General features: G+C 40.4%; 1 protein-coding gene and 1 long non-coding RNA gene across 3 annotated transcripts; one reads left to right on the top strand and one right to left on the bottom strand.

Moving 5' to 3' along the window:
• Positions 1–129: 129 nt before the first annotated feature.
• LOC142385204 (uncharacterized) lies at positions 130–15589 on the bottom strand. 2 transcript variants are annotated; one of them, XM_075471499.1, is made up of 24 exons: positions 15259–15589; positions 13621–13823; positions 13172–13276; positions 12942–13037; positions 11663–11773; positions 10569–10692; positions 9875–10328; positions 9273–9340; positions 8939–9185; positions 7708–7886; positions 7192–7414; positions 6952–7100; positions 5698–5789; positions 5423–5595; positions 5190–5335; positions 3625–3877; positions 3413–3528; positions 3088–3322; positions 2856–3004; positions 2492–2741; positions 2153–2283; positions 1724–1976; positions 1486–1592; positions 130–1331 (listed from the first exon to the last, which is right to left on the bottom strand). In XM_075471499.1, the coding sequence occupies exons 1-24, from the start codon at positions 15296–15298 to the stop codon at positions 1324–1326; spliced, it is 3912 nt and encodes a 1303-aa protein (XP_075327614.1). In that variant the 5' UTR covers positions 15299–15589; the 3' UTR covers positions 130–1323. The 2 variants fall into 2 exon arrangements, with proteins under 2 accessions (XP_075327614.1, XP_075327615.1); XM_075471500.1 differs by having other exon boundaries at positions 5423–5580; positions 15259–15588.
• LOC142385205 (uncharacterized) lies at positions 15258–18735 on the top strand. Its single transcript, XR_012770147.1, has 4 exons — positions 15258–15890; positions 16182–16304; positions 17005–17231; positions 17361–18735. It is a non-coding gene; the product is annotated as an uncharacterized LOC142385205 (long non-coding RNA).
• The last annotated feature ends 8766 nt before the right edge of the window (positions 18736–27501 follow it).

The following is a 27501-nucleotide window of genomic DNA, read 5'->3' as shown; positions in this document are numbered from 1 at the left end:
TTGACACAGTTGATCAAAACATCCCAGAGAGACTGAAGTTCTGGGTAGGAAAATCTGTCACAGCGTTAAGATGGTTCTCTTCTTACTGTGTAATAAACAATAACCACAGGTCAAGCTTTTCATCTGTAACACACAGTGTTCCTCAGGGTCCAGTTTTATTTTATTTTTACAGGCTTCCTTTCGGACACATCATCTGGTTTTCATCACGGTGATTTTACTACCCGACAGGCTATTTTAAAAACTGCATGTTTCAAAATGTTCTACACATTAGTTCTAGCAATACAGAAATAATTTTAGATGGTTTCTTTTTATCTTAATTCAAACTAAAGCAGTGTGCAGCTTTGTAAAGGCTGACTTAATAACACTGTAATTTCAATCCACATTTTCCTGGTTATAAATTCAATGTGTTGTATTTTTCTTACTCTACACTAACTATAACATGATATCCGGTATCTGATCTGGCACTAAATGCATTTGTGGGAGAACGTTTCACACACTAAATCACACATATATCTGCAATCACCCATTTTTGATTTCTTTTAATAGATATGAAAAAAAAACCTTGACACGTTTGTGGCACAAATGTACTTCGATAAGATTTGAGGTGCAATATGTATAAAGTAAACAGCCAAACTTTGGAATACATACACAGATAATTTAAATAAATAAACTTCTAGACACGGTTAACTCACACGAGGTACAGGATGAGAATGAACTTAAATAATTCACCTTTCAACACACAGATTTCCAACTTTGCAGACAAGTGCAAAGACAAAAGGTTTAACATGTGAGCCATGAATTGAGACAAAAAAAAGCGAGGCTGTAGTCATAGTAAAGGAGGTTTTGCCTGTTTTTCTACTCGCGTGTGCTTTGATTCACCCACTTTAAAGTTCAAGTATAAAATAATCACTAGAAAAAACATGTTGCGGAAGAGCACAGCATTTTGTGACCTTCACTCATTTTTGTCCCCCAAACCCTGAGCGTCCTGCATCATGGCTGTTACTAAGAGTCACAAGACACTCTAGTTGAGGGACGTGCGCACACACACACACACACACACACACGCACGCACACACACACACACACACACAGAAACACACAAACACACACACAGAGAAACACACTAGATTTCAGCCTGAAGTAAGTCTTTGTGTCTGGAGAATGTAAAAGTATTTGAAGTATATACATGGAGTTTGGACAGGCCCTCCTCTGTCAAAGGTAAACAAACACCTCAGCAGTGAATATCACAGCATTAATGTCCTTGTTCTTCTGGATGTTCCTCTTTCATCTGCGGCTGCTGTGATATCTTGACAGCTGGTGATTTCATGACTCTGAATCAAAAATAAACATTTTGGATGTCAAACTTGTGAATTGCACCCAAAACAGCAATCTTACTGCGGCGGACACAGGGCGGCGACTCTGTGAGAGCTGCTCTGTGGCGTCAAAGCGGAGAAAAGTCACGAGCACGACGGACATCGGTCTTACCTATGACTTCAGGGGTGTCATCAGACAGCGGATCGGAGTTCATCATGTACTTGTTGCCAAAAATCCTCATCAACTGATCGAAAAACTTGCACTCCTGCTTCTCTCCTCTGAAAATAGGAGAGAATTTCTGAACTTATTAGAAAAAAACATTCTGAAAATTCAACCTATTATGAAGTTTAAACATGTTAAAACAGGATAACACATAATGACCCACCAAACAGCGCCCACGTGTACTTACTGTCTGCCTTCGAGGAAGTGTCTGAAGTTTGCCCTCAGCCTCTTTATCCTGGACTGACATTGTTCAGGAGTGCGCAGGTAGCCCTGGCTGCCCATGACCTGAGAGATCTGGATGTAGAGGTGTTTGTTCTTAGTGCCACCCTTCAGGTTCTCCTGGATGTCCTGGCTCCCCCAAATATCCAGGAGGGCCTCAGTCTCTTCGTCACTCCAAGCCAGTTTAGCGCTCTCACCAATCCACTGGTTACCTGAGGCGACTTAGACAGAAGTCTGCAGGTTAAAACCCTCCAAACAAAGTAAAGCAAGAATGACAAATGCAATTCAGACTTTAGAGATCTTGCTGAAAGTAAGAGCCTCCCTTTAGAAACGAGAAAGCTTTAAAACGGCTTCCAGTCTGTTGGGATTTTACTTCTCCTTTTCTAATCAGTTCCACCTTTCATCTGGCCCAAGTCAGGAGGGCAGTCATCCATTTCTTCTGTGACCGATGTGTCTTCCACTGGGTGGTCCACTTTTAGGTCCTTCCTGAAGATTTTGTCCATCTCTTCGAAGAACTTAAATTCCTGTCTAAATTGAATTAAAAAGAAACTCATAGTCAACATTTGTTGCAGTAAAAGGTTAGTGTTGTTGCTCAATAAAGAGCAGAAACAGTTTGTAGAATATTGTGCACCTATCAAAATGATCTCTCGATGGCAACGACAACAAAACTAATACCGCCATATAAATGATGAACTTGTTGAGAGTAAACAAGAATCAAATTTGATTCATCACTAACTTTTCATGGACGAAGCCGTATTTAAGGCGCTTAATGCGGGTGTAGCACTGCTCTGTGGTCCTTATAAATCCATGGTCACTCATCTTCTCTGAGATGTACTCAAACACGTGGCGGTTCTTCAGGCAGCCCCTTAGGGTGAGCTGGACGTTGTCTTCCCCCCAGATCTCCAGCAGCGTGCGCGTCTCCAGTTCCGACCAGGGCGTCTTTCTGCTCAGGTCGGTCAGGAGGTGGCTGGTCGAGGGCTGCTCGTCTAAAACAGGAAGCAAGGGGCTTCATCACTGGGTCTTATTTGATGAATTTTGCACAATACTTGTACAAGAATGCTGCCTACTGCTCAAATGGATTAGATTATGTTTCAACCTACACAAGACAGGATCATTGTCCATGAGAGGTTCTAAGTTGGTATCGGCCACGGTACTGTCCACAGTGGCAAATGATTGAGCGACTGAACGATCCCCAAGCACTGGGGCCAGAAGGTTAAAATATCGGAACACTGCTGGCCGACCTCCATTTCTGGAACACATTAAGCCACAGTCAGCTGGGAAACGTCACACTTAAATCACTCAACTCTAAATGACCCATCTCTTTTATTTTACCTCCTGTTGTTGCAGTGACGTCGATACGTCTTCTTCAACCTTTTGATCCGCGTCTGGCACTGCTCCGCTGTCCTCAGGGAGCCCAGAGTGGCCATCTTCTCCGATATCTCTGCAAATACGTGCCCATTGCGAACGCAGGTCTTCAGGCTGTGCTGCACGTCATCAGCGGCCCACACCTCAATGAGGCCGACGGTCTCCTCCTCCGTCCAGGGTGTGTTCACACCATCTGCAAGTCCTGCAGGCAGACAAAGCAAAATGTCCAAAGATGTACGACCTTCTGCGTCTTCTGTATCTGCGGGACTGTGTGAAAACCTTTTGGCTGTACCTGGATCCTGGACTTCTTGGTCATCTTGTTCATCGTACTCATCAATAGAAGTTGCCTCCTGTCCCAGTATTTGCTCAAGTTGGTGGAAGAACTTATAATCGACTTTTCTTCCACCTCTGGGAAAGAGTGAAAAGATGCAGCATGGGGTGTTGCTTTAGGTTCATATTGGATTAAAAAGAGAGACTAACAGGGAATAGAAAGAGCGGTCTCACTTCTTCCTTTCGTAGCACTGACGAAAGTTGATCCTCAGCGACTTGACTTTCCAGCGGCACTGCTCGGAGCTTTTTGAGAAGCCAAGGTCGTGCATTCTGTCTGAGATCTCAGCATAAACGTGCCCGTTGTGGACGAAACCCCTCAGTGCCTTCTGAACTTCCTCCTCTCCCCAGATGTTGATGAGTGCCAGGGTCTCCAAGTCCGACCACGAGCTGGTTGCTGGTTTTTCAGCCGACTCGCTGGTTTCTCCGTCTTACATTAAAGACAGAGCACTTCAGTGTCAGCAGTGTTTTTCCAAACAGACTATTTCACAAGCACGACTGCTTCCCCAAACCATCAGAGATGCAGGGTTTTGAACGTAGCTCTCATAACAAGCTGGATGGTCCCTCGCCTCATCCATGATTTCCAAAAAGAATTAAAAATTTTGATTAACCTGACCACAGAACAGTTTTTCACTTTGCCTCAGTCCATGTTAAATGAGCTTTGGCTCAGAAAATTGTTTCTGGAACCTGATCACATATGGCTTCTTCTTTGCATGATAGAGCTTTAACCTGCACCTGTGGATGGGACGGTGAACTGTGTTCATAGACTATGACTTCTGGAAGTGTTCCTGAGCCCATGCAGTGATTTCATGACAGAATCATGTCTGTTTTCAAAGCAGAGCAACCAAAGATCACGGCATCTAATACCTAATATCTCCAGATTCTCAGAATCTTGTCATCTCATGTGTTGTAGATGATGGAGTGTTCAAAGTCTCACATTGAGGAGCATTATTCCAGAATTGCTCCATAATTTGTAGATGCATTTTTTTTGCCAAACATCTGATCATCTTTCCTTCTGAGAGACTCTGCCTCTCTAATGTGCTCCTTTTATACTCAGTCATGTTGAATCACTGACGTTTTGTTTAATCCTCCTTCAGCTTTTTCTTTCACAGCTTTTTGTTGCCCCCATTCCAGTTTGTGTGAGACGTTTTGATGTCTCACTTTCTTCATTTGATATGTTTTCTATGTTCTAGAGTTAATAGAATATCGGTTTGTGAGATTTGCAAATCACTTTTTTTTTAGTTACATGTTACACAGCGTCCCAACTTTTTTGGATTTGAGGTTGTCTGATTCTTATTATACACCCATAAATGATCATCTTTTCATTAGCATGTGTAAACTGTGAGAACAAATGTCTCACATAAACAGAATGCTAAAAGGTCATTAAAATTCCTTCAAATGCTTAGCTTTCACCTGATTAAATGTACACAAATGCAGGGGCTTTACTCAAGTTAAAGTACTGATAATATCATATGACATTATCATGTATTGATATGAAAGCAGTATGTTACTGTTTTATGCATTTCTTACCGGACTTTGGCTTCTGTTTGTATTTCATTAGGGATTCACTGGACTTGTTTCTTAGTTAATTAACTGATTGTTTGGTTTGTAAAAAAAAATCAAAAATAGTCTCAAAGCTAAAAGTGACCCCATCCCAAAGCTTACTCAAACTAAAACACATTGTGCCAATAATCGGAAAGAGTTAATGAGTTGACATGAGAGGAGGAAGAGGAGATATTTACCTCTTTCTGTTACTGATTCGCTGTTGGAGTCTTCTGATATTTCGATGGAGTCTGTAACTACAGCAGACGATGTTGACGGCTGCTTTTCCAGAATTTGCTCCAGCAGATCATAGAATTTAAAGTCCACTCGATCCGTCCCGGATGAGCTACAGGTATCAAAGCCATATGTATGAAGGCACTCAAAAGGTTAAAGGTGCACAATAATACGAGCATTTCTTGTTTTTGTCATTTACCTCATGTTTTCTTTACACTGGCGATAGTTAGCTTTCAGTCGTTTAATCCTGGTGTGGCACTGCTCTGGGCTGCGAGAGTAGCCGTTAGCACTGAGTTTTTCTGAAATTTCTGTGAAGATGTGACCGTTGTGGGGGTAGCGTCTCAAGCACTGCTGGACCTGAATGTAGTGGCACTATTTAAAATGGCTTTATCACAATCATAGCTTTCAATCCCATCTAAATGAAAAATACATGAACACGAAAGCCTGGATTTGCAAGATGATATTGCGCTCTACCTGTTGGTCTCCCCAGATCTCCAGTAGGATGATGGTCTCTTTGTCAGACCATGGCACTTTCTTGCGGTCCTCCTGAACTCCCGGTGAAGGCTCTGAGAAGATGTGTAAACAAACAGTACATATTTACATGTTTGAAACACCTCAAAAAAGCTCCAACTATGTTGTATGTTCTGTAACTGAAGAGTTGTTCTTCCATTTCACTACGTTCCACAAGTGACTCTTTGTATGGTTTACATGTCCAAACTCTTAAAACAATATGATTTATTGTCATATATAAATACAAACATATGATGAGTACAATAACATTTATCTAACCCTCTCTCCTAATGACCAAGGTGTCCTAGACAGAAGAAAAGCAGAAACAAGTCAACCTTTTGGCATTCTGATCTTTAAACACCTCCAGCTGTAAGAATTTTGCAGAATGTATTTCGAAAGTGATTTCTTCCCCGTTCTCCTAACGGGTTTATGGTCTGAATAAATAGTTTCAGAGTTATCCAACACATCATAATCTTAAAGTAAAATAGAGAATGAAGTTTGGTATGCTTTATGACTGACTATTAGCTAACATATGGTTAATGTTCTGCAAATATTTAACATCTTTGAACCTCAGTGGGGTTCTCAAGAGTTTGACAAAGTGTTCCACATCACCAGTTCCCACATATCTGCCATTCAAGGTATTTGACCACTTGGAGTCATTTTGGTAGCTGTGTCTTCTCTACAGACACCTCGACATGTGGACAGGACAAAGACTATAAACCTTGAAATTAGTGAGAGCCTCCACCAGAGCACATGCTCACCAATGGCACTTATGCAGCCATATGGGCGCGCATGTGTCTGTGGATTCTTAGTTGTAAATCAAAATGTGGCTTCTCATAAACCAAAATGGCTGAAATGTTAAACTTGAGGTATATTAACCAAGAGATAACATAACGGTGGCTATGTCATATTTTATTAGTCCTACATATTTTTCTCTTTTATAAAATCGATGTATTCTTGTCTATGTGTGACCTGTGAAAGGCACTCTGCTTGTTTAATCAATTAATCGAATTTTTTTTGGATTTGAATCCTTTAGAAAATAAAATGCCAAAGTTATTCTGGGGGAAAAAAAGCATGTTTTTTTTCCAGCATTTTTTCCCACACTTCCTACGGAGTGGGAAAATGCTTTCCATACTTTTCAAAGCTGCGTAGGAACCCTGTTTATAGTCCCACATATTTTTCCTTGGACAGAATATCTCAGAGAGAATGAGACCTTACCGGTGTCCCGGTGACTGTAGGAAGAAAAGCCCCTGTCTTCTGCCTCTTCCGATACTTCCTCCAGCTGCAGCACTGATGCGAAGTCCTTCACTAAAATTCTTCCCAGCTCGTTGTAGAACTTGCACTTGACTTGCTCGTGTCCCTTCAGGCTACAGAGCGGGGATGAAGAAGAGCAGACATGTAAATGATCTTCCAAATCCGACATTTTGTTTGAATCCTTTCAAATGTATATTTACACACTTGTTTTGGTAGCACTGCCTGAAGTTTGATTTGAGTCTTTTCAGCCTTGTTTGGCACTGCTCAGGTGTTCGGGAGAAGCCCTGAGCGGCCAACTTGTTGGATATGACGGAAAAAATGTGTCCGGTTCTGTGCATTCCTCTCAGCTCCTGCTGCATCTTGTCGGCGCCCCAAATGTTGATGAGAGCCAAAGTCTCCAAGTCTGTCCATGGCACGCTTCTAGTTCCTTATGACAAGAACACCAAACACAATGGTATGATCAGCTGAACAGACAGAAAGACACTTTCCATCCAACTCTGCAGACATGTATTATGTTAGATTTTTAATTCAGATCTGTAATTTCATAAATGTATTCTTCCACTTTCTACGCAGTGTGAACCGTATTAAACTGATGCACTTTGTGTATTATTTTTTTTTTACTTTTTTATCTTCCTTTGAAAAGAAAAAAACTGTCTGCTAACTTTGAGTTTCTAATCATATATACAAAAGTAAAATCTTCAGAAAAATGTTATGGTGTACCAATTTCCATTTGGCTCGTTTGCCCGAGAAACTGCAACTCCTCATCGCCGTCTTGGGACTCATCTTCATCGATGATTTCCTCTACATCGTAGGTGACCTCAGTAACAGCTGAGGGAGCTGAGGAGTTGAGAATCTGCTCCAGCTTTGAATAAAATTTATGCTCCAGCTTTGAGTTCCCTCTGTGAAAGATCAGGGAGAAGAAAAAGGGCATTTTAAGAAGGCGTATTTTCATTTTTGTCTACTATTTAGGAAATTAAAGCTTGTGTTTAAAGCAAGTTAGGAGGCATGTGTATGTGACTGGAGTCCCCCTCCAATGAAAAATATTTTCCAGCTTGTTTAGATGTTTTTTTAAGGTGCACATCACAAGCAGGCCTTTTAATAAGGAAGCTACGGCTGAGGACTTCTGCTTTAAATCTGGAGAGCACCACTCAGCCTCAGACAGGCGAGGTCAGGCAGCCTGAATGTTCAACACAGGGGATTTTTCAGAGCCAGAGCCTAACATAGAACCTCTCTACCACACACTTCAATATGACCCAAATGTAGACTGTTCCAGTCATTTATCTGGTAGACATCGTGAATATGCGAGGGCACGTTGGTAAGTTTGTTTTTTCTAATGTGTTTTCTGTGGGTCCCACGACTGTTTACAATTCATGCAGCCAGGTAACAAGCACAAGCAGCAGCACCAGCTGCCCACTTACAAACTGGCTGAGTTTCCAGGCTAAATCAGCTGTTTCCATGGGAAAACATTCTATGTCTGTGCCATATCACTCAAAAAGCCTACGGGGAAGCAAGCTTTTTCTGGGAATGCGGCCGCCTCTCGAGCAATGAGTCCTGGGCAGACTTTCCCACTTCCCAGTGCAGAAAGCCATCCAGATCCCAGCAGCTGTACTGATGTGCCGCTGAAAATGAACCAAGTGCAAGCGGTTGCTGCATCTTATGTGAAAAGCCCAGAATTCTGGTGCTCACTGAGAGTTATTAGCCCTGATCATTATTTGATGATCAATAAAATACTGTACTTTACAATACCAGCGTAGCAGAGTAAGTTCTGCAGAGTCGGAGAAGACCTTGAGAAAGTGCTGAGAGGCAGAGCTGTGGGTGGAGGTAATTAGCATATTTATAGATCCCCACTCACTAGGTGAGGACAAAGTTGGAGAATCTTGCCCCATTCAGTATTAAAGCCATGAGAAGTTTTTTTCCTGGAATTTTACAAATGTGTTGTTAGGAACTTTACTTATTGCTCTGGCGGAAACATTTCTTCAGTCGTTTGATCCTTGTCTGGCACTGCTCAGCTGTTCTCATGTAGCCCCTCTCCCCCATCTTCTGTGCAATCTGACTGAATATGTGACGGTTTTTTAAGCAGCCCTTCAAAGCACGCTGCACAGAGTCCTTCCCCCAAATGTCAAGCAGATGGAGGGTCTCCTCATCGGACCAGGGAACCTTTGAGTCCATCACAACTGGAAAAGAGTGTTCCTGAGAGTCTGAAATTAGACGTGGAGACTCGGTTAATGTTGTGATTAGAGAAGCAGAACTAAGTATCGACTGAATCGTACATAAACTGAACAAACCTGTATATTCTCCCCATATGGAGATTAGAGGAGATTCACCTGAATTCTCACCATCCATTGAGGAATCACTGCAAAGTTAAAGAAAACAAAATTTGATATCATGTCTGTCTTTTACAAACCTTTAGCTATTGTTATTGAAGTTGCATTTTTTTTTTTTACTCGCTGCTGAAGTTATCTTCAGTTTGCTGTTACTTGTGAGACTGAAGCATTTGTCACTGGTCTTCTGCTGGCTAATATGCTTTCATCAGGGTGCATTTATATAAAATAAAGTGGGGTGTGCACTAAAAACATGTTTATTTTTAGTCATACTTTAATATCTCTGCTCAGAGAGCTGTGGTGCCTACATTCCAGTGCTTTATAGCTCTCCATTACACTAGGCATCAGAGTTCAGAATTACAAACTGTGAGCTATGAACATTAACTTCTTCAGTTTTAAACCGCGTGAACTGAACTTTGAACTAGTACTTGTGAGGTCTGGACCTGTCTGCACCCAGTTTCATGGCAATCCCCATGCAAGCCTAAACTATAAATGAGACAAATGAATAAAACATGAAGACAAAAGTGATGTTTCTGTGTCAAACAAATAATTCATGCTCATCTTACAAGAAAGCTGATGCCTCCATGGGCTGCTTTGAGGGAATGTCCACACCTCCGCTCAGCTTCCTCTTCCTTTGACTCAAAGCTGCCCTCAAGCTTTGGTTGCTTTCGCTGGCTTCTGAATCCGTGTCTGCAGTCTCATTAGTTATCGTGAGGTCTATGGTTTCATCACATGGCCGTGATGAGTTTTTCCGCTCCTGAGAAATGTTTCCATCGATAACCTGCTGCCATTTGCCAGAGTCCCTCATCTCCCTCGGTCTTTGCCTGATCGAATCAGAACTCCTCCTGCTTGGCTGCAGGCTGCTCATGTTGACTGGAGTACTGAGAGGTACTTTGTGTTCTGGAGGGGCCGTGTCTTTGAGAGCAGGTGAGCAGGAGGCTGTGTCCATGACAGATTTGCTCCCAGGAGGCAACGAGAGGGAGGAGAGGATGCAGTCATCCATGGGTAGTAATCTCGGATCTACCGTTGAGAACAAAAATGGCTTGGTTAAAACATTTATCTTTGAGAAAAAAAGCAGCCGTTAACATTTGAATTAGACCTATAATTTTGGAGATCTAGGATATAAAGAAGCTAAAGACATTACAAGATAACAAACGCACCTTTGCTGCGTATTGGAGAAAAGACATTTTTCATATTTCTTTGAGAATGTTTCATTAGTGTCGACTGCAAAATTCTTACAACACGACAAGCCTCAAGTACCTTTCTCTTCAAAATGGCCGACGCCTCTGTGGTGCTCAAGAATAACTTTCATATCCTCTGGTGGGAAAAAGGATTGTAAACAGTCATCGAGGAATGATGGAGCGTCTCTGATCAAATCAGCCAGCTGAGAAGAGAGATCAAGTTACCATCTTTAATAAGTCCTTTACTGTACTAATACAGTAATACATCTTTTATACTAAATAATTACAATAGATGATAAAATTCTAATAAATGAATAGGAATTTCGTTAAAAGTTCATGCAATCCACATGAGAAATACTAAAAGTATTATGAAATGGGTATGTCTGAATGTTATGTGCTGAATTGAAGTGCTTGGAGGTTGTGATAAATGAATAAATCACAAGCAAATACAGTCACTGATTTGCCAGGTGTGTTGACAGTGTTTACCTAAAATAAAGTTATAGAACATTTAAGATACTGAAGAAGATATAGCCATGTGAAAAATAAAGCATATAAAAAAAAAATCATCTGGTCTTTATTGGGTCTTACAATAAACTAAACCTTATTACTATTCATTCAACAAAAAGTAAGGCAAAGAACTACGTCCAACCAATGATTCACGAGCTTGTAGAACCAGATTCAGCAGCAATAACTTGAAGTTATGATTTTCTGGATGATGTTAGCGATCTCTAACACTTGTGTGTTGGAATTTTGGCCCATTCTTTACAACATTGCTTCAGTTTATTGAGGTTTATTGATGTCTGTTTTTGCACAGCTGGCTTGAGGTGCCACCACAGCATTTCAATCAGTTTGAGGTCTGGACTTTGACTGGACCATTGCACCACCTTTACTCTTTTCTTTGTCAGACATTCTGCTGTAGATCTGCTGCTGTGTTTGGGATCATTGTCCTGTTGCATGACCCATTTTCAGCCAAGCTTTGGCTGTTGGACAGATTGCCTCAGGACCAGATGATTTTTTTTTCCATCATGTCCTGTTCTGCGAGATCTTAAGCGTTGAAACAGAGGGCATTTTCTTTTTGACTTGCCTATATTAGTTTAGGCACAGTGTAACACAAATATTAGCATGCAGCTGGTTGATAGTCCATTCCAAGCTCGAGTTCAAACAACAGGGCACCTGTGTGAAGTCTGGAACGGGCAGCAGCTCCTCCATTCTTGATATGAACTCCCACACCAGCATCTCGAGTGCTGCATCATACTTAGGGCCAAAATATGTAGGGAAGATTTCCTGCAAGACAGAAGGAGACACAGGCAGGTTAGCAGAGAAATGCATCATTAAAGGGTTGTGTGAAATTGTCATGACTACAATGCTGCACCATCCTTCTGCTGAGGGTTGGTTTACTTCCCTAGTAGAGTACTAAAAAGTTTCTAAGCAGCATTACGGAGATCGCCCAAATAAATGGAACACAGTCTTTAATGATGTAATAATTAATGTATAGTGAATACCTCTGTACAGATACTCTGAACCATACATACAAACATTTTGGAGGAAAGGGAAATGGGCAAAATAGAGATAAATATATTTGACTCAACTTTAAATAGCAAGTATTTAAAGCTGTGAGCCATAACTATTCCATAAGCACCTTTCAATTGTAAAAGACAGAAGCCAGATCTCAAATTAAATTCGCCCAGTTAATTCTAGTCTAGTTTGCCTTTCCCTAATACAACAGGTCAAACTAGTCCTTTGGTCTACAACCACAAAAGCTCGGCTGACAGGGTGTGAGCGAAGTCATATCCTGTTTGGGCTCACACCATACTTTGTTTGGTCTGGTTTATGGTAACCCAGAAATCTGGGTCAGTGTGACCACAGGTAAAGTCAGTAACAAAACTAATTCTAAAGAATAAAGAAAATTTGCAGGACAGAGCCTTTGTGGAATATACCACTAATTATCAAGGTCAATTTCCACATATGAAGTAATCAGTCTGATTGCTGTGAACATAGAGACGCCGCTGTAACACTCATGTATTGCTTCATGAGGGAACAACTGACAACGTTTTGGCCCAAATGAAAGGTCACTTCGGGCCATAAAGTGATTAAAAGGGTCAGGAACCACACTCAAGCTTCGGAATTCAACTGCTAAGCAGTTGATGTGTTAAGAGAGCATTCTCCACACTAGTCTTGACGGTTAATGTGTTGTCCCATTCGAATTCTGAGCATGCCATCTGCATGCCTCCGCAGAAAGTCAGAGACCCCTCAGACCAAGCTGTGTTTTTCCAGCCTCCAGTTTGTCCAGTTTGTTGAGTCTACACTCACCCACTGCAGCTTCTTTTTTTGACCGACAGCAGAGAACCAAAAGGGGTCTTCTGCTGTTGTAGCCAGTGCATATCGAGGTTAACCGTGTTGAGAATTGTGAATTGCAGACTTTCTGTCAGCTCAAAGTGGAGGAAAGTCTTACCTGGAAGAAATATTTTCTCTCAGAGGGATCCTCCAGCAATGAATGCACCAGCTCCACAAAGTTCACTTCAGACTCCTCCACCTGGTTGATAGTTACCTGATAAACAAAATAAATAAATTAGGTTAAATATGTAAGGAATTCTGACTTTAACAGGTCACACCAACCCAACACAAATTACTGAGCGAAGCAGAGACAACCAGTTATGTGTTTTCCAGCTACAGTTTACTCACGTGGTGATCTTTGGCAGTGCTGACAGGAGCTTTTATTCTGTCCAGATGTGGCTGAATAGTCAGTATATCCACTGGATGCTCCCCTCGACACAGCTCCAGAACCAACTAGTTACACATAAAAATCAAATACTTCACATGTAAGGTCTGGAAACACCCTGGACAACACTGTACAGAGGCTTTGGTTTATGTTTTCCTTGTTTTTTTCTTAGAAATGGCAGGCCCTCAATAATGTTTAACTGTTGTGACCAAATGCTTACAGGGGAAGAAAGGAAATAAATACAGATGTAAAAGGGATTAAATGATTTGATGAACCTAAAACACTATTGAGGCGACTTGTGCTGAATTTCTACCTCACAATAACAATATCAATGGCTTGGAAAGTATTCAAATTCGCCTGTGAAAACTGGGACTCTCGTCCCCTCAGAAGGATCAGAGGAAATGCAACTGACCCTGGCCCTGAGTCCCAGGATGAGCTGAGCCCTCTGACTGTAGCTCATCAGCTCAGGAACCAGCTCTGTCACCATGGTAACTAACTCTTCCAGCATCCCATAGTGATCCACAAGGCCCTGCTGCACAATTTGCCACACTGCAGCCGACAGAAGCTGTAAGGGTGGGGCCAGGAGGCGCAGATAACGGATTGGAAGATCATTACCTGAAGCAGAGGAGAGGAAGAAAAGATAATGTTTCATGTAACTGATTACTTTGTTCCAGTTTAGGACTGCATGTCAATTACAGTGCATCGGCTGGCGACAGCATTTTAAAATCCTATGATTATCCACGTCCTGATAAAAATCAACAGTTAGCAAGAAAAAATTAGGACATTGGTTTATTGTAACTCAAAATAACCATCTTAAAACAATAAAAACAACAAAAAAGCCTCTTTTCTGGCCTTCAAATTCCCAAGAACCCAATGTAGACCTCCAGTGATGTGTCAGATTAAGCACCAACACCAACCCACAAAACCCAAGGGATCTGCAACCAAAGTCCACGTGCAGGACATTCCCAGAATTTCTGTGTTCAACCCTGACAAGTTAGAGCTGTTTTAACAACATGAAGGATAAGAGCAGATAAATAAGCAGGTGGTATGATTGTTGTTTCTGCATATCTGGCTATTAATCTAACACTAAATGCACTGTTCAATCCGATCATCCCGGCAACATCTCCAGTTAGAAGGCTGATTTATTTTTTTAGGCAATTCCCTGAATTACAATGCAAAAGTTACAACATGAAGTTTCAAATAGGGTGTCAACTTTATGCAACCCTGCCTCTTCTCTCCTCTATGATTAATTTGATTGGCCCTTGCATAGAAGGTTATGGCTGCACAATGCAGCTTCACTAATGCTTTCAAGTGCGTCTCCTTTATTGGTTTTGGAGGGTAACTGGCGCAGATAATGTTGTCTTTATGATGTGTGTGCGCGTTGTAAAGCTTGAATTACTATTCACACATCACAAAGCAAGACACATGCTGGTGTCATTTTTTTTTTCCTTTTAACAAGAGTGCATTAACTTGGCTGTTAAGACAGATGAATACATCCAAAACAAACCTCATCCCGTGCAAACCAACAGTGGCACATTGGTCAAACTGAGGCACATAGAATTGATCAGCATCCACCTGACACCTCAAATGATGGCCATGAGCACAGTATGCATAAGTGAACTTGTAGTGGTGAAGTGCTGCGTAAAATAATGGCATGGCAGCGCAGCTCTCAGGTGCACCGACAGCAACATCCATCAAACTCACAACACGAGTTATAGCTAACCTTTGTACTATAGGCTGCACAAGATCAGAGATTTCTGCCAGATGTAACAGGCACAAATAACTGAATAAAGCTCCGATCGGCTATGGAAGCACAAGGCGCATATATTTAACCAAACCGCTGAATGACCGCAGGAGTGATAGAAAACAACCTTCACTTTCTGATTGGGTCATTGAGAATCAAGTGGCAGAGCCTCTGCAGGACCGTTAATAGAGAACAAAAGCGGTTATTTTCCGTTATCAAACGCCGTGGTTCGCGGCTGCCGTCACAAGGATCAAGATTGATAAAACACTGATATATCGTGATTGCTTTTTATGAGGATACACGCACCTCGGTTGCTTCCACTTTCAGTTCCGCGTTTTATTTCCATTTAGCAGCTGACCGAAAAAAACATACACGACCAGATGTCGTCCTTGGCTTGGAGCTAACCAGGAAGAGGGAGAAAAAAAAACAGACCTATATAAAAGCCTTATTTATAACTCTCCTTATTTCGGATTAGTAAAACAAGCATCTGCGATTGCCAACCCACAAAATAGGAGTGCGGTTTTGCTGAACGCATGGAGAGGGTCGCGGTTTTTCTTCTCGCATCGAGAGGAGACATAGAACAAAGGTTTCTGGTCTCATCCGCCTCAGTCCAGATCATGGCAAGCCCTCTTTCCTGGTTGGTTGACGAAGACCGGATCGACCAGGCAATTCGGAAGCTCCAACAGTGGAGGGCGCAGTCTGGCTGTCAGGGTCTGATCATTTGTTTTCCACTCAAATGTGTGTGGTGAAAGAAGGTGGAATATTGTCACCTGCTCTTTCCATTTTGTACTTTGATGATATTTCAAAGAATCTGAATGAATGTAGGACTGGATCTATCATGGGAGACTTTTGATTATTAATCATCTGATTTGGTGACTTGGTCCTGCTGTCTCCTTGTGCTGGTTTACAACAGTTCCTCACAGTCTGTGCAACTTATGGTGAGCAGTATGGCATCCTGTGTAGTTAAAAGAGAAGGAGCTCGCCTTGTGATGAATTGTAGAACTCAAGAGGACCAGACACTAGCATTAAACCCATTTTATTTTGCAGACAAAGTGTAAAAGAATAATATCCAGGCCATATAATCAGAAATGATTTATGTGACACAATGACACCCTCAGCCAGTGTTGTAAACTGTATGCAAAAGCTAATATGCTGGCACACAAATTTCATGTGTGCACAGATAATATTGAAATAGCTTTTTGGATGTCATTGTGCTTTTTTGCCTACAGCCCATTTGTGGAGCAGTTATACTAAATGTGGCTTGCTTAGGCTTCCAAGATGGACAAGTGCAAACCACTGCAAGCCAAGGCAATCTGATACTCGTCCTTATCAAGGCTGCAAAATGTGAGCTGGTGGGTATGCTAATCGAGTTAGCGTCTTATTTTGAAAAGCAGCAACCGGAACCGGAAGCGTTAACGGTTCATATAGCTCTGCGTTACCCGAGATGTAAATATTTCATATTTTCTACACATACCTGTGGAACTATTGATTGAAAAGAGCCCTAACATCAGACATCCCCATATTATGAGGTCTGGGATCATTTCAGGAGGCTTAAATAAATACAGCTTTATATCATCATGTAGTATTTTATTGCTGAAGTTAAATTTTGTCTTGTGAGGAGCCAGTGCAAAGTCAGATGTGTTTTTTTTTATGTTCATACAAACTATTATTGCACTAAAAATGTTGAGCTTTTTATCAGACACCTTCTGGCTCTCTTTAGGGCAACCAAATGACAACTATTTGAGCTCAGTGAGTTAAGAGCCAGCCTTAGACAATAAACATTACCCTGTAATCCTAATTGACAAGCTTTCAACAATACTATCTGTAACAGTTAACAGCGCCAAAACATATTGGCATGTTAACAAAGTGAAAAGGTTGATTTCTAGCAGAGAGGGACTTAAATACAACAAAATAATTTATATGAGATGGGAGCAAGTGCAAACAATAACACAAAGTTGATGGTTTTGCTGATCAATTCTTTGTCCTGACAAGAACTGTGGTAGCATTTAAATGATTTTAGCCATTTCACTAACAAATGTTTTTGTTTCTCAGGTGAATTCACATCGGACACTATTCTCTCCACGCTTGCATCTAAACAAACTTTAGTGTGGTCTGGAGATCATACTGATCAAGAGAAGGATCCAGAAAACAGCTGCAGAAGTCTCTTGTGATGACGATGCTGACAGCAGTTCAGTTAAACTCTCGGGAGCAGGTGTATGGACTGTCAACACTCACTTGTTCTCCGTGTTCTGAAGATGTTGGTGCGTCCAGTGATGGTGGTGAGCATTGTGTGGATTCCCACTGTTGTTGAAGGGTTGACTCTCACTAATATAGGACTAAATATTCTTTTGGTGTTTTGATTCTCTGGGGGTAAATTCATCACAAAATCCCTTGTTTCCTGTTGCCAGGGACTGCAGGTGAAGCGGCCTTCCTCCCGACCAGGGTGAAGTAGAGAGCGCAGTTCAACCCTCGTCAGGAGGCACAGCCAATGTCTCAGATTCATTCATTGAAAATGCTGAAAGAGCCAGTGAAAAACCCTGCCTGGACTACGGCAAGTCATTTAAATCTTGCTTGGCTTTGAAAACTCACCGCAGTGTTCATTCGTCGGCGCGGCTGTTCAGGCGCACTGAGTGCCACTTGACACATAAAAACCACAGAGAGTTGACACGACATAACCGCATGCACTCCGTCCCATTCAACAGTAAGTCCTTGCTTAAAGTTCATCTTCTACATCACAGTGGAGAGAAGCCATATGCCTGTCGAACTGTGACAAGAAGTTCTTAACAAAGCCAGTCCTGAAGTCCCACGTCCGCATTCACACCGGTGAGCGTCTGGCTGTCCTGTATCCCTGCACCATATTGTGACAAATAATTTTCCAGTAGTTCAGGACTGACGAAACACATAAGAACGCACACAGGAGAAAAACCTTTTAAGTGTATAACATGTCACAAGACGTTTTCCCAAAAGTTCAACCTGAAAATACATCTCAAAGTCCATAAAAACATCAAGCACATGATTGTGTGAGTTTATAGAGACCGAAGGTGAGCGTGAACACTGACTCTTAAGTGTTTATCTCAATGTCAGGACAAGTTCCTCTGATGTCTCTTAATGGGTAAGACACGGTATACCGATGCGTCCATCGCTGAGTGAATGTGTGTGACACAGCCCTGAGTAGCCTCTAACATTGTATAAACCAAAAGCAATGCTGTAAGAGTGCATGTGTGAATACAAATTCTGTGCAAAAGCTCTTTGCATGGTCAACTAGACTAGAATAGCGCTATACAAGTACAATCCATTTACCACTCAGCTCCTTAGGTTTTGTTGGTGTACAGCCACGCTGGGCTTTGCCATTCCAAGACTTCACCGAAGGCACTTAACAATATTCCAGGGAAGAAGGAGCTCAACCTATTTATTTAATATGCAAGCTTTCCAGAAGGAGAGTCATGCACTTTAGGACCACCACAATGTCCTCACTCACCTCCTCTGCAGGCACACAGTTGAAAAATGAAATTAAACCTGCTGCAGTGTCGAGGTTACCAAACTCAACGAATTCTGAATGGACAAGAAAAAAATCTTAAGACCTACTCCTGTACAACAGAGTTGGCAAAGAAGGCCAAGAGCTTTGATACAGACGGCTGAGCCAAAGTGTTGCTGCTATGATGAAAGTTGAGGAAGCCTTGCACTGGAAAAAATCTATATCTTACCAAGTATATTTTTCTCATTGAGTATCTCATTATACTTGATACAAGACACAATTGCCTAACAAGTACCATTTCAGCAAGATATAGGGATTTGTTTTAATACAATACATCTTGAATATCTTGTTAAGTGAAAAAGTCTCGAAAACAAATTGTTTTGAGTCAGATGAAACAAGCTTTTTTTTTTCATTTGAAGAGGTTTTTAAGCTAATTTCAAGATCACTTTTATCTCAAAAGTCCTAAATATCACATTTTATTTCAAGAAATCTTGACAAGCCGATTTTCATTAGTTCCATTGGCAGATTTTTTTGCTTATTTCAAGCAAAAACGTCTCGTATTTGTTGTTTTTTTTACTTATTTTTGGAGGTGCATTTTTTCCAGTGTAGGCAGTTGCGTCTTATATTAAGTGTAATGCGATATTTTGACAAGAAATGAGACAAATATACTTGGTAAGACTTAGATTTTTTCCAGTGTGGTTTAAAATATGAATAATTAGAAAAAATGTTCCCTTCCAAGGATATTCCTGAAATTGTCCGATTATTAAAAAAATACGACATTAGTTGCAGTGAAGGCCTGGACGTAGACGAATTTTGTAAGGCAATGCAGCATCTATACACCACAGTGGATGAAGAGGAGCTGTGTGTCCTCCACATGAAGATCGACACAAACTGTGGCGAAGAGTATCAGTACATCTACTGATAAAAATGTACGTTTATGGTCTGACGGTGGCTGGAGCATTTTTCCTGAGGCCCCAATTTCCACTGTATGTTACAACATACACAACAACGAGTTGTTCCTGGCTAACTCGGATATAGCCAAATGTCTAGGGAGAGACTTTAACATCCCACAACATGCCTTTGTGCAGTGTGCTATGCCACAGCATTTACTCTTTATGAAACTGTACAATGGTCTTCTCTCTCCATCCAAAGAAAAATCCAGGACTCCCTGGGAGAAGAGTTATTGTAACTCAATGGGACCATTTCCTGGTTAAAGAAAGGTTAAATAAATAAAATAAAAAAAAACAAGCAGATTGTCTCTGTTTGCATGAGTGGTATTGTGACTGTGTGGGATGTTCTTACAGGAAAGGCAGTAATGCAGTTCAGAGTCACTCTAGATAAGTCTGTGGGGCACACTGCTATTACCTTTGATCAACCCCAACGCACATACACCCCTGACCCCACAACCAACAGAATCAATTGGCTCAGTAACAAGTGCCGCGCAGTGGCACATAGGCCTGGGAAGAGGATCCAGAATACACATTTACCACAGTGCGGATCCCCCAGTCCCTAGACCTGCAAAATGGTTTGCTCAGAAACAAAAACCCAGTGGACCAGAAGTCTGAGAAAAAAAAACATACGCATTTACCACCCAACAGAGATCATGCGCAGTTCACCCTGACCCAATTTATTTCACATGTATAAAAAGATTTTAAAAATCTAAACAATTTGACCACTGAAAATTCACACTTTTGCATTAAAATTTTAAAAATAAAACTCATCGTCCTTGTTAAGGGAACACCCTTTTCTTTTTTTTTGTAGAACGTGTTTGAATTTGTCTTCAGATATTCACAAACTCAGTTCTCAATTATATCAACACCGTCCACAAACGTTTTCACGAAACATTCGAACCAATTACGGAGGGTAGGATTTCATGAAAATAATTAAGCGCTGCTTAGAAAGTTGTAGCCAAGTTGGATTCGTCGTTTCACTCCGTCAAGGACTTGCAAATCAAAGAAGCCTGCTCTACTGGACCAGATGGATATGTTTTAATAAAACATTTTTAAAAAAACGTCCTGTTGGAAAATTGATTGGTAGATTCTACAATTGATTTTTTACCCATGAATACACAAAACTCCTTACAAATAAAGCAGAGATGGGAGGCAGAAATAAATATGGTTATATCCCAGGAAGCCTGGGAGCAGGTGTGTAGTGAGGCACACCTGGTCACAATTAAAATACATGGAGGGAGTTGAAGTGGAAAATAATTGTTAGATTTTTCAGGACTCCAGAAATAGTAGAATAAGCCAGTCACATTCCAGTTTATGCTGGAGGAATTGTGGAACACGTACTGCCAATCATACCCATATATTCTGGTTATGTCCCAAACTAAAGGCATTCTGGGGAGCGGTATTTGATGCTCTTAAAGAGGTTTTCCAACAGGATATACCTCGGGACCCTACTACGGCTCTATTAGGAGTGATGCCCAAAGGATTGATATATTTATTTAAATATCTTTTAAATATATTACTTACAGCAGCACTGAAGTGTATAACTATTAGATGGTTGAAACCACCCCCCCCTTCATATAACATATGGATCCAGAAGGTTTGGGACCTCTATCAGATGGAGCACATTATATATTTATTAAGGCTCCAAAAGTCCATCTTTACTAAACGGTGGAGTCCTGCCGTGTCTTTATCAACACAATAAGACTGGTTAGCACCTCTTTTACATAATCCACACAGTGCCTCACAATGTTTTAGTGCAAGTCCTGCTGCTTTCCTGCTAACTTATTTGTATGTGTGCTTGTATATATGAATGTCTGAATGTGTATATTTGATTTAATACATTTAATGTAGTTAAATGGTAGTGGATATTTGTTTTTGTTTGTTTATTATTTGCTTGTAATCTTAATTTGGATATGTGTATAATTGTCATCTACAGCTGGATAGAGAAAAGCGTATATATTAAAAAAACTAAAAGAAACCTCCGGTTGTCTTTTTTAGATACTTTCTTTTTACCTCATGCCATAAAGGAAGGGTGATCGGAGAAGTTTTGAAAGACTTTAAAGAAGAGACAAGTGGAATCTGACCATATGCAGACTAAAACTGTGATGCGAGTCGGGTCAGTTCGAATTGTTTATTTAGCTGAGGAACTTTCCTAACTGAGTGAAATGACCTTGGAGTATCTCAGTAACAGCCAAAATAAGAGCTGTTCAAATTGTTCCAAATGCTTCCCTAATTATCTCCTTTAGCGTCGGCTCCACCGGACCATCCTTTATGAGAGAAACTAGATCATTCTGTTCCACAGTTCCTTGTGGCTGCAACTTTCATTTATGTTTCTTTTCTTTTTTCACGTTGATTATAAAATAATATTCTATATTATCTTTAATATGATATATGTGACCTAATGTATGTATATATTTATGTGACAAGATTGTAACAGACGAGGTATTTTAAGCTCTTTTTGTAGAATATTTATCTAACGTTTGTAGTTTAAGTTCTGCAACCCCACATCAAGTGTGGTCAGGTTGTGATTGCAGTGTGGTTGTCTTTTCCTAAGCCCTTAAGGATTTTATACTACCACATTTCCTCAGCCCTATGATGTTTTCCATCAAGGTACAGAAACAATAGATAGGAAAGATATCATTTTTTAAAGAAGACTTTTCCACAGAATCCTTTGATCTGATGATTTCTTTCTCTTCCCCTGTAAATTAACCTAACATTTTGCTGGAGAAGTGGCTGTTTTCCCACAATGCACTGACATCCCACAGCAGCGCACTCTTATCACATCGCTTTCTAGCAGATTGTCTCTGTTTGCTTAAAATGTGTTGTGACAGTGTTGGATGTCCCAACATGAAAAGCAGTCATGCAATTCAAGGTCACTTTAGATAAGCCTGTGGAGCATATGGCCATTTCATTTGATCAACGATGGGAAAGTGAGACTCTTTGACGACAGCACCGGGGTGTCGTCTGCTGCAAGGTTAGATTTTCTGTTTCAGCAAAGAATTCCAATATAATATTTAAGGTGAATCTAACCTTGAAGAGAATACAACACATTTTTAGAGAATGACATTTGTTTGGTGGAAGGCCATTAAGAAAACACCTAATATTCCATCATCTATGTTGTTTACAGGTGTAAGTTTCCTTCAGGGATTAATATAGTGTGTTTGAATTTACAGATATTAACAGTGCCATCTGGAATTAATATTGTGGTATCACAGAGAACATGTTAAAATGTCTGCCATAGTTGGTGGATGAAGGGTCTCTGATGTTCTGCCTGTTAAAAACAATGTTCGAGAAAAGTCTACAGAGGACAATATTAAGAAGAATGTATCTCCCATTGTTTATCTCCAAAAACCAGGTAGATTTGAAATTGAAACAGCCACTGCTTATCTCAGCATATTGTTCAATCTGTAACTGGTCAGTCAAAGTTATCGAAAGCTAAAGGACAGCTGATAGGGAAGTTAAGTAGGATTGGAAAGTACTTGAGGGGTTAGTCAGTATGGAATTAGATTTTTGCCAATAAATGAAAGGAAAACTTGTTCTTCCTCTGCTTCATTCTCGATGACCTCTCAGACCTTTGCTCAGGCGGTCGTCTTTGCAATTTCACTTATAGCTGTTCAACTTTTTCAATTGAATTAAATTCTATAGGCCTAATACTTTATTAATCACCAATTCAAATAATAGTTTTGATTACTTTGCGATTGTTTTAATCATTCACATTAACTGGATGGTTAATAGAATAATTAGTGAGGGGACAAACACATATTCGTGTATGTATTTTTAGTCATAATTACGATTTGTATTTTACCAGGGAAACTGGTAATCATTTAATAAATTGCGACTGATCCTCTTCACTTACACTATGAAGCTACATCAAAATAAGTCACTATTGACGTCTCCCTTTAGACCTTGAAAAGAGCGAAATATCTGGTATCAGTTCTCAGACCAAATATGATTTTATTGAATTATCTGAGATCAAAATGAGTTCGCCATACCCTAACACTCACAAATAATATTTACAAGTTTTTGTCCTTCTATTTTCCAATCACACAGCTGGAGAGTTGCTCTTTTTGATTCCCTTTTCAAATGTACAATTTGTACCACCAGAGGGAGACATGCAACAGGCTATTTTTCAACAAGGGCAAACTCATTTTACAAAGGGCCTTGAAGGAAATTCAGTCAGTTTAAAACATCCCTGATGGCCCTCGTAAATTTAAATGAGTTTCTAATTAGGAGGAGCCCGGAGTTTTCTTCTCTCAGGCATTTTTAACTGGCAATGAACATGCTGGCCCTGACAGTTTGACACATTACTGAAAATCACCTAATTATGAGAAGAAGTCCAATGTCTTGATGAAGTATACAAGGCCTATATACCTTTCAGTATTGATGAAGCCTTTCCCGTTTCATAGACACTAATGCAGTCCTGTACCATCAGAGATGCAGACTTTCTTTTAATGTGCCCTGATTACAAGCTGGATGGTCCATCTCCTTTTCAGTCTGGAGGAAGCAGACTATGATATTCAAAAATTCTAAATTTGCATTTTGAATGCGACCGCTGAACACTTTTCCACTTTGCTTTAGGCTGTTTTGCACGAGCTTTAGTCCAGTGAAGATGGTGCTCGTTTCAGATCATGCTCATAAATGGCTTCTCATTCGCATGATAGAGCTTTACCCAGCATTTGTAAATGGAACAGTGAGCTATGCTCACAGCCAGTGTTCCTGAGCCCTTGCAGTGATTTCCATTACAGAATCATGCCTGTTTTACATGCATTGCTGCAAGAGGTCTCGAAGATCATGGCCCTCCAAAATTTATTGTTGACCATGCACTATTTGCACACAGATGTCTCCAGATTCTCTAAATGCTTTAATGAAAGTATGTATGGAATTCAAAGTCTCTGAAATCCTGTTTTTGAGAGACTCTACCTCTCTTAGGTGAGGTTTATGCTAATTAATCTAATTTCATCTAATTTCATTCAGATATGTTAATGGGTATGCTAAAACATTCTTTCAGTTAAGGAAAAAGTTTGTTTTTCTGATGACATATCCATGTTTCTGTGTTTCTCTTGTCAATATACAAACAATTTTTAGCTCTTATAGTTTAGTAATTAGACATTTGCCTGAAAATATACTCTCGTATACATCCTGCAAGGCTTAAAGTTACATTGCTAAAGTGCCCCCTGGAGCGCAGTCCATCCAAACTAGGTTCAGTGTCATAAACAGTTCCCTCTGTTACCCTCAGCTCCCGCCACTTTCATTTAATTGATTTGTCAACAGATTTTACTCTAATTTTATAGAAATGTGATCACCTAAATAAAAAGGATCTAGTAAATTTCAACCCTTTTTTGTTAAGATATGACAATTCTTGTCAAAGAACATTGTTATTTAATTGTAAAGGGAGGTAGGAACTGTATTATTTATCAAACTAAATTCAGGGAATTTAGAGTAAAAGGGAAAAAAAAGTATGTTAAAATCCACGAAGGCCCTCAAAGAAACCTTTGTTGAAGCATTTGAATGTTGAAGCATGGACTACATGTTGAAGCAAAAGGTTGTCATTTTGGGAAATATTTACATGAAGGAAGTAGTAGAAAGCTTTTGGCTGAGGTCACTTAGCTTAGCTTAGCTTATACAGACTATAAGTAGGGAAACATAGTTTTAATTATGGTATGAAAATAGGACACTGATGGCTTAATGTTTTTCATAAGGTTTTTGTCTGGAAATTAGATGTAACATATATCTGTGTCTGTGTTCTCTAAGCTAAATGGCTGCTGGCTCCAGCTACACGATGAACAATCATGAGGGTGAAATCCTAAAATGACAAACTAGTCCTTTGAAGATAACGTCTGGAAGAAGATTTTCATCATCTCTCTACTACTGCTAAAAGGTTGCTGAGTGCATTTGCTTGACTGAATTAATGTTAATACCACAAGGAAATGAATAACAATTAGGTGCACGAAACCAGACAGTGTAATGACAATAATCACTTTGTGTGGTTCAGTTACAGCAGTAAAACAAAGGTCACTGACATCCCCACTCGGGATGCCTCATGGATATTAGGCAGTATTTACTGGTGCAAGATAATTTAGTGAGATAACCCTCAAGGACGGTGGCTGGCGGTTGTGGAGGGACTTCCAGAGGTATTTTGTATGTGCGTGAGCACGTGAGCTTTGACTTGGCAGGAGACACCTGACAGGTGGATGCTCAGCCAGCCAAAGTCCCATTACTTGCTCACGGGTTAGCAAATGCGTATATATCCTTGTGTGTGTGAGTGTGTGTGTAATTACTTTTTCTCTCCATGTGTGCATGTTTGTGTGTGTGGAGATGGTGATTAGAGATGGGTGGTGGGTGGAGGTCTTGTCAGAAGTTATCTTCCCATCTCATCTCATCATAGGCAGTCTGGCGGATTCCCTCGATGGCTCAACAGCCTGATGTTGCGGTGCTGCTGTCAATCGGGCAGTCAACGCCTGCAGAAATCGATGCCAATCTCCCTCAGTTTCTATTTTTAACTGAGGTTCAGCACCCAGGCCTTTGATAAGGATTCTGCTTTCTTTTGGCTCCCCTCTTTGCCTTGGATGAGCCCCCCCCACCTTTCTCCTCTCCTGCTGATGAGGGCTGACAAGAGACAGACGGGAATAAAGCTTAAAACACAAACTTGCCTGACACTCAGAAAGGCATTCATGGTGGACAAAATGATGATTATTAATGCTTCTACAAGTATTAGTGGTCATACACAGTGTAATATAACAGTCACACACATGACTGCATTCAAATAGCTGCTGTGATTATCACTAATTTCCAACACTAAGAAACACCATTATATTTGCAATTCATGCATAAAAGATGTTGCTGTTATATATCATACACATTGCACACAATTGATAAACAAATAAAAGGTTTTCCTCATTTATGTGCACGTATTGGATATTTTTATTTGAACATTTTCTTAAAACATTAACACTGTTCCGCAACTGAGCATTTTTTGGCTTATGATGATAATCTAATATATATAAAGCTGCAGAAAAGCCACTGAATGGACCTGGAGGAGCTGCACAGCGCGCATTGATATGACGCTTATTGAAATACACAGTGTTTACAGTTTAATATAGAAAAGCTAAGCCAACCAATATACAGAAAACTTATGTTGGGAGAAATGGGTCTAAAAGTATTGTGCAGGAGCTATAACATATCTGTATTTGAATGAAAACTGGGAAAAGGTTTGACTTTTATTGTTTCACAACATCAAATTAAAGTAGGTTTGATGTGCCTCTTTTAAAACTAAGGTCATAATGAAAACAGATCTTTATAAATGGATTTAGATGAAGATACGATGCAAATATTTTTCCAAAGTATTCACCTCCTTTAATAAAGCCAAATGACCACATCAGGAACTTTTCCCAGGACCTTGGAATCTTTGGAGGCTCAGAAAGCATTTTGTCTGAATTTGGAAATATTGTATAATTCAGAAAGGTGTGCTTTAAAATGGGGTTGGGAAATTTCTGTCTACTGTAGGTGAAGAGATGGCTTTTAACACAACTATTGGTTGAAGGATTTTTACGGGTTGCAGCAGGAAACAAACAGTCAGACCATCACACTGTTTCTGTGTTTAAACAGTGCTACAGCATACTTAGAACTGGAGTTATGTCCAGTAACAATCTCCCATGGGACAAGCTTGCAAGCTACAACAACATGAAGGGATGGAATTGGACTATATCCTTTAGGCTACGTTGGATCACAATTTCTGATAATACAAACTTTCTGAGATAATTTAAGTGGCTTATTATTTTTGACTGGACTGCGAAAATCTGCTCGCACAGCAGGACTGAGAGTGAGCTGTCAGTCAATGTCACCTCTGTCCATGAGATGCCAGTTTCAGGGCTTTCTTCTGAGACATTTTTGTTGTTAAATGTGTTTCTGTAAAGAAAAAGCTAGCTCTGCACACTCATGGCAACCTAGTACGTTTAAAATTAGCGAGAGTCGATGAATACACAGGACTGCCGCAGTCATTTGACGCAGGACTGGATATGGTTTACACTTTTCCATTGCACTCAAAAGACAGACGCAAACGCTTGTTTTCTGACAGGTGTAAAAAGGGCTAAAGACAAAAAAAAAAAACCCACTCCTCATCGTTAC

The sequence above is a fragment of the Odontesthes bonariensis genome, chromosome 8 (assembly GCF_027942865.1).
Source record: "Odontesthes bonariensis isolate fOdoBon6 chromosome 8, fOdoBon6.hap1, whole genome shotgun sequence".
Taxonomy (NCBI): Eukaryota; Metazoa; Chordata; class Actinopteri; order Atheriniformes; family Atherinopsidae; genus Odontesthes; species Odontesthes bonariensis.
Note: the sequence above shows the minus strand (reverse complement) of the source record. Positions and strands in the feature narration are given on the sequence as shown.